General features: G+C 36.4%; 2 protein-coding genes across 2 annotated transcripts; both read left to right on the forward strand.

The window, feature by feature from the left end:
* The first annotated feature begins 344 nt into the window (after positions 1–344).
* On the forward strand, positions 345–2815 carry LOC105110446 (Pre-rRNA-processing protein TSR2, conserved region). Its single transcript, XM_011005488.1, has 4 exons — positions 345–726; positions 1437–1525; positions 1817–1930; positions 2376–2815. The coding sequence occupies exons 1-4, from the start codon at positions 507–509 to the stop codon at positions 2583–2585; spliced, it is 633 nt and encodes a 210-aa protein (XP_011003790.1). The 5' UTR covers positions 345–506; the 3' UTR covers positions 2586–2815.
* A 1787-nt stretch (positions 2816–4602) lies between these two features.
* On the forward strand, positions 4603–6599 carry LOC105110447 (galactose oxidase-like). Its single transcript, XM_011005489.1, has one exon. It carries the CDS (start codon positions 4889–4891, stop codon positions 6542–6544), a length of 1656 nt encoding a protein of 551 aa, XP_011003791.1. The 5' UTR covers positions 4603–4888; the 3' UTR covers positions 6545–6599.
* Positions 6600–7426: the final 827 nt, after the last annotated feature.

Below are 7426 nucleotides of genomic sequence, written 5' to 3' on the forward strand. Positions count from 1 at the left end.
GGGGTATATATATATATATTTTTTTTTGAATTAACGTATAGGGTATTTTTAGTATTTTGAAAAACATTAAAATGATTTAATTATTCTAGAATTAAAAAAAAATTAACTGACCTTTTTATATATATATTTTTAATATTTTATTATAATGTTAGGGATAATTTAGTTATTTAATGAATATTAAATATTATTTTAAAAAATAGATAATATTTGCTGACAGAAAGTGGACAAAAATTCTCCAGTAATCCTTATACTGAAGTCCATCATTTATTTTCGGTATTGGTTTTTTTTTTTTTTGTTAATGTTAATTATAACATGTATAGAAATTTAATATAAAAAAAATAAAAAAGGAAGAAAGAAGAACTGAAGAAAATAAAAAATATTAGAAAAGGCGTGCTTTTGTTGTCCGCGGCCGGAACAGAAGTATCCTCCAAACCAAACCCATCCTTTCTTTCCTAATCGAAACCTTTAAAAGAAATTAGGGTCTTACGCGCAAACAACATTCTACTATGGAGAGCAGCAGCATAAATGGAGCATTTTCCCAAATTGGGTCTGTCAAACAACTAACAGCAGATTCTATTTCTCAATTCAGAGAAGGGATTCGATTAATTCTCTCTAAATGGTCGGCTTTGCAACTCGCCGTAGAAAACGAATGGGGTGGCCGTGGGTCTCACCTATTAGCTGAGCAACTAGCCTCTGATATCTTCTCTTGGTTCACTCAGTCTAAAGGTAGTTACCTCTGCCGACTCAGCTCGAAAATTCTTGATTTTTTTTTTCCATTTTGATTGTCTTGATTTTCAAGTAGTGGCAAGGAAACCCTGATATTGGAAAGGAGGGTTATTTTTTAGTAGTGACGAGGAAACAATGGTTCGATTGTCTTGGCTTTGGCATCTGGGTTCTGCTTCTCCTGCCCCGCTGTTTGTTTCTTCTTACATCCAGTGTTTGCATTTTGGTGGAATCTTGAGTATTAGCAAGTTTTGTGAGCTTTTTTGGTTTCATGTCAGGATCCAGTGCTTTTTCTTGATTCTCATAGTGGAGTTTTTGCTAGATGTCTTTGCTTCTTAGGACTGTTATGTTAGTCTGATTGTCTTGGGGTTTAGTTTTTTTTGCAGGTTGTTGTTATCAGCTTTCTCTTTTGTATCCATTTTCTGATTGGCTGATTGTTTTATGGCACCCTAATTTTTTCTTATAAAATTTTGAACATATTCGTGAAAAAGGTGATCTTGATCCTCAAAATTTGTAGTTTTGTTTCATTTTTTGATATTTGACTGAGAAGTTTGGACAAAATTGTCAAAAGTTTGTTACTTTAAGTGAAATAAAAGATTATAAAGTTTTTATTTATTTATTTAAACTGCAGCATATGAACTGCTGGTATGGTTGGTAATTGATTACTGCTATTTCTGAATTCTGATGTTGATTTTTTAAAACCTGTTGCTCAGAGCCGCTTTATATTGATGATTTGGAGAGTATCTTGGATGAAGCAATGCTATCTCTCAATACCATGATTGAGGATGGTAGCGTTGAAGAGGTACTCCCTTATTCTTTGCAGTGCTGCAGTCCATTTTTTTCAGTACATGTATTGCTATGGCTAGTAAAATGTTTCAAGATTAAGAACTTGAGCCTCAAATACTCATTCTTCTAGGTCTAACTTCCTTTGATATTGGTTAATGTCGTTTAATTGATTTTGCAATGGGATTTGTTCTGGTAATAATTTAATGAAGCTTTAACCTTGAAGACAGAGGCAATGAATTTCTTTGCCTTCTGTTGCTTAAATGAAAATGTTTTTGTATATCAAGGATTCAATTTTTTATTTTTTCAGGTAGCTGAAAAATTAATGATTATGCATGAAGAATGTTTAGAAGGCAATTATAGTTCTATTCAAAAGTTGAGGGATGAAGGTCCTAGAATGGCAGCTCATCAACATGTTAAACAGGTAATTATGGTTTTTATTCTCCATCTGCATGGTTTTTGTTCCTAATGAAGATAGTGTGTCCTGTCTGCTTTGGGAAATATGACACAAGCTTATGGATTTCAATTTTGGAATGTTAGCCATTTGGTACTTGTTTTCCAATGCCCTAGTTGTCCTGCGATCTGTACTGGTACTGTCAAGGAGAGTACTGTGGAGTCCAGCTTCTAGTTGATCATATTGGAAATTCACTCTGGTTGTACAATGGTGCTGCCTTTTTTTTTAGTTTGTTCTATAGTACCTAAGAGTCCATAAAAATCCTGCCTTATCCTGGTGTTTGCTAAGAAAGAGATCATCAAGGAAATTGAATATTGAGAATTGTGTCACCAACTACATGCAAGAACAAAATTAAAATGATTTGCATTAGCTTGAATTTTTTGTCTTCTAATTGTTCTTTCCTATTGTTCCCTAGGTTGTGGAGGATGATGATGATTCTGAGGATAGCGACAGTAATGATAAAATGGGTGATGATGGATCAAACATGATGGTGGATACACCAGAATTCCAATTAAAGACAAATCTAGTAAACAAGCCAGTCAATGATTCAGGGGCCAAGGAAGCTCAATCAGAAGATGGATGGACAGTTGTTTCATCTAGGCGAAACAAGGGTAAAAGGAATTAGGCTAAATTGTTGTGTAGTTTACCTTTTTTTGGTTTCTCGTCCCCCTGCTTTCTCTTCAATACAGTGGATGTTTCTATTGGTAATTTTGGTGTTCTAATTATTTATCATAGGTCCTGCCTGGTTGGACCAAGTTGTGGCTTGCTAGAATACGATGAACCATTGGTTTTTCTTCATAGTACTGTGATGCTATAATATGTTGGTTGAGTTCCATCAAACACCGTTCAATGCGAGGCTTTGGATTTTGTGGTTGAGTTCTCTGATTGAATTCCATGTCGGGCTTGCATTATCATGACTCCACATGTGATAGGCCTTTGGAGGATCTGTAAAATAGTGGTGGAAGTTTTTTTTTTTTTTCCGGCGGGTTGGTGATTTTTTTTCCGGGGCATTGAGGAGCAATACGGAGGCAAATGGCGTTTTGTGGGTTTGGAGAGAGGTGATGGTGGATATAAGGTGCCAAAGGGAGGTTGGTTCGAGTTGGTAAGCTGTCTTAACTACTTCGGAGAGTTGGTGGCTTGGATGGGCAGTGATGGCTTGGTTTTGGGCTGGGTTTAGTTTTCTCTTTGCATGTTCTAATTTGATGCCCAGAGAATATGCTAATCACGACTGGTATTTGGAGAGGATTATCCCAAGAAGAAGCAGTGATCCTCTCTTCATTTGATTACTGATGGAATTGGGTGGGAAGAAGAATCGGAAGTAGACAAAGATAGTTTTGTTAATTTAATTATAATTTATGGTAAAAAAAAAAAAATTCTAGCCGTCTACAGCTAGGTTATTAAAATTCTAGTCCCCTCCATTATTTTCTAAAAGCGTTCAGATCTCTCCCAAAATATATAAACATTTTGCTTAAGTCAACAAAAATTTGAATAAAGATGTACTAGCTAGGAGAAAATAAGCAAGCTCCATTGGCCCAAAAAGAAAAAGGGACTTACACAGACATTCTACACAATTTTTCTTCACTCACTCTTTTTTACATTTACAAACTTGTTTTAGAGGAACGAAGATTAATCACCAGCCCAAAACACAGTCCAGTATGAAGTTCCTAATGTTTCATGTCAATCATTTTTGCCACACCAGATAATATCTGTTCCAAATGGAACATGTTGACTCCTAACTCTTATTTGCCCCAACCTTTTATACATCATCTTGAAAGAGCAACTCTCTTAGCTTCCCTTTCCAGGTGTTTTTCTTTCTTTCCTAGCGTATATATGAGCCTTTTCTTTTCTTTTTTCCTAAAAGCATTCTATAATTTGATAGAAATCTCCCCAGCTTAACTTTGGAGGCGATCGGTTTGATAAACCATACAGTGATGTATTTTTTCAAGTATTCTGGGTTTGTGTATCCACCTACATATTCATAGGAGCATTTGTCGGCTCATGCATTCTTGATATAAACACAGGAGCATTTGCAGTCATTTTCTGAAACTCTTCAATCGTCTCCCTTGCTCATCCTTAGAGCAACTCTCTTAGCTTCCCTTTCCAGTTGTTTTTCTTTCCTATTTCGAGAGCATATATATGAGCCTTTTTCTTTTCTTTTTTCTTAAAAGCATTCTATAATTTGATAGAAATCTTCCCAGCTTAACTTTGGAGGCGATCGGTTTGATAAACCATACAGTGATGTATTTTTTCAAGTATTCTGGGTTTGTGTATCCACCTACATATTCATAGGAGCATTTGTCGGCTCATGCATTCTTGATATAAACACAGGAGCATTTGCAGTCATTTTCTGAAACTCTTCAATCGTCTCCCTTGCTCATCCTTCAAATTATACTAGAAAGAAAATTGTAATCAACCAAACAAATGTTCAGATGCCTCCTTTTTTTTTTTACTGTATAGTTATTCGTTTAGTCCCCGATGGACAAATCAAATTTTAGACTGCAATTAAATCTTTTAATAGCCTTATGACAGCAGCTAGTAACTGTCATATAACAGCTAGTATCAGTAATTATAAGAATAAATAGGAATTAATCAACAAAATGCATTTAGACCCTAGAAAGGAGCACTGCCAAAAACTGGGGATGCCTTACGCTGTCCTGCATTTTCTCAAGTTGCGTAGAAAATGAGGCCGACTTGTATTGGTACATAGAAAATTTGATATGCGCAGTAGCATATTTCTTGGCCATACCATTCAAGAAACACACGCTTTTATTTCGTGCGGCTCTTGAGGCCGTCCCAAGATTATTTTCCTGAGTTTCCTGTTCTTAGTACAAAATCAACTAGCATATAATTAAGGTTCGTTTTATCAAGATCACTACACCTACCTGTCTTGCTCTCACAGTATTGTCAACGGGGGCCACTCCAAGCTCAATGTCTGTTAACATGGTCAAATTCCTCTTGCTTGCACCCACATTCTTTATCTCTTTCCCTTCAGTAGTGTCCCAGACCATACCTTCATCTGGTGGCAGCCAGGGAAACTGGCGTCTTTTGCAAGCAAATGTAGGCATATCAGCTATGCACATGCAACTTATGCATGATAACAAAGTTGTCATTTTTGACCGCACAGATTTTGGCCCCTCTAACATCTCCCTGCCTGGTGGTCGCTGCCGTATTGATCCCAGCGACGAAGCCCTTAAAATAGATTGCACTGCACACTCCATCCTTTACGATATTATCACTGACACCTACCGTCCTCTAATGGTCCAAACAGACACTTGGTGCTCTTCTGGGGCAGTTTTACCTAACGGGACTCTAGTTCAAACTGGGGGTTTCCATGACGGCGACAATGTAACACGCATGTATACTTCATGCCCAAATGACAGTTGTGATTGGGTTGAGTATCCAAACTATCTGTCAAGAAGAAGATGGTATGCAACTAATCAAATATTGCCTGATGGACGTATTATCATTATTGGCGGTCGAAGGGAGTTTAGCTACGAGTTCTTCCCTCGTCCTTCTCCTCGTCGCCAAACTTTTCAGCTCCGTCTTCTAATAGAAACAAGGGAGGGTAATGTTGAAAACAATCTGTACCCGTACGTCCACCTCTTACCAGATGGGAATTTGTTCATCTTCGCTAATACACAATCAATATTGTTTGATTACAATCAAAATCGTGTGGTTAGAGAGTTTCCTCGCATACCAGGAGGTGATCCACGCAATTATCCTAGTACCGGATCATCAGTTCTGCTCCCCTTGGATGAAAATGAACACAGCATTGACCCTGAAGTTCTGGTTTGTGGAGGGGCACCAAGAGGTGCATACCAACAAGCCTTACGGGGAACCTACATACGTGCGATTTCCACATGTGGACGGCTCAGGATCACCGATCAAAACGCTAGTTGGGTCATGGAAACCATGCCGATTCCCCGAGTAATGGGCGATATGCTGCTTCTTCCCACCGGAGATGTCATTATAATCAATGGTGGTCAATTAGGCACTGCAGGTTGGGAACTTGGGCGTCAGGCAGCAACCAGACCAGTCATGTACCATCCATCCAACCCGTCCGACCAACGTTTCTCAGTCATGGAACCATCACCACGTCCTAGAATGTATCATTCAGCAGCAATCCTCCTAACTGATGGTCGAGTATTAGTTGGCGGTGGTAACCCTCACATTTACTATAACTTCAGTGATGTATTCTACCCAACAGACTTAAGCCTGGAGACCTTTTCACCACCATATTTATCAACCCAGTACGCATCAATAAGACCTGTGATTTTGTCTGTAGATGATACTGTAAGCCCAGGGCAGAGATTTTTGTTAAGTTTCTCAGTGGGAGAGTACATAGCAGGAAGTGTGTTATCAGTAAGAATAGTCGCACCATCCTTTACAACACATTCATATTCAATGAATCAAAGGATGGTGGTGCTGAGGATTGATGGAATTATTCACAATGAGACATCATCATCATATACCTTGAGTGTTGTTGGACCATCATCAGCTGAGATTGCTCCGCCAGGTTACTATTTGCTGTATGTTGTGCATTCTGGTATACCTAGTTCTGGTGTGTGGGTGAGGCTACAGTGATATATATATATATATGGAGTTGGAGCTTGGAGGGTTTGAGTTAACTTAGAGTTGATCAAGTGTTGCTGAGCTGTGAATCTGTAGCTATACTTTTTAAAATCTATTTTTATTTAATTATACAACAATCATAGGATATTAACATACATTTTCCTTCATGTTTATACTATACACACCTCACATTTTTTTAAAGAAAATATATTTAATAAAAGTAAATTTTCAAGTTTAATTCTATAGAATAAATTTTTATGGTAAAGATAAAAAATAAAAAAATACAATTATTATTTGAATTAGCTTGCACGTATCTTAACTAATTTCATGAATCTTGAAATTAATAATAATGTAAATCTCTAATAATCTTAAAATTTTTCAAACTTAAACTAATGTTTTTTAAAAAAATAAATTTAAAATTTCATCAATTAAATTATTATTCTAAAGATTAAAAAAATCAAAACTTTTGATGAAGGAAAAGGGTGATGTTCTTGTGCATTCTCACAATGATAATTTTTTTTTTACCAAGTAAAGAGATGATTGGCTAGTTTTTTTACTTAACTTTGCAATTTGCATGATGCTTAAGGGCTAACCATCATGTATTGTCATGTCAATAGAAACTACCCTTCTAGATCTATTCTCCATTAGTCTCTTTTGTGTTCAACTTGATTAGAACTCTGTCGAACAAACAATCTTTCTTCCACAATATCTTCAATGCTTGATTGACAAAATGCTTTTACCCTTTTCTCAGATTATTGTTTTACTAATATTTCTTGATTTTCAAGAGTTTTCAACGGTTAGGTTTTGAAATAGAAGAAATTAAAGATAGTAGAAGTAGAATTAAAAATGATAATTTAATTTGAATTTGATAGATATCTTAAAATAAATAATTAT

The sequence above is a fragment of the Populus euphratica genome, unplaced genomic scaffold (assembly GCF_000495115.2).
Source record: "Populus euphratica unplaced genomic scaffold, PopEup_1.0 scaffold394.1, whole genome shotgun sequence".
Classification (NCBI taxonomy): Eukaryota; Viridiplantae; Streptophyta; class Magnoliopsida; order Malpighiales; family Salicaceae; genus Populus; species Populus euphratica.

Excerpts from the sequence above, each read along its gene's own strand:
- LOC105110446 (XM_011005488.1), top strand. The coding sequence starts at position 507 with ATGGAGAGCAGCAGCATAAATGGAGCATTTTCCCAAATTGGGTCTGTC. Across the intron at positions 727-1,436 it reads TTGGTTCACTCAGTCTAAAG|AGCCGCTTTATATTGATGAT; the intron begins GTAGTTACCTCT and ends CCTGTTGCTCAG. Across the intron at positions 1,526-1,816 it reads AGGATGGTAGCGTTGAAGAG|GTAGCTGAAAAATTAATGAT; the intron begins GTACTCCCTTAT and ends TTATTTTTTCAG.
- LOC105110447 (XM_011005489.1), top strand. The coding sequence starts at position 4,889 with ATGTCTGTTAACATGGTCAAATTCCTCTTGCTTGCACCCACATTCTTT.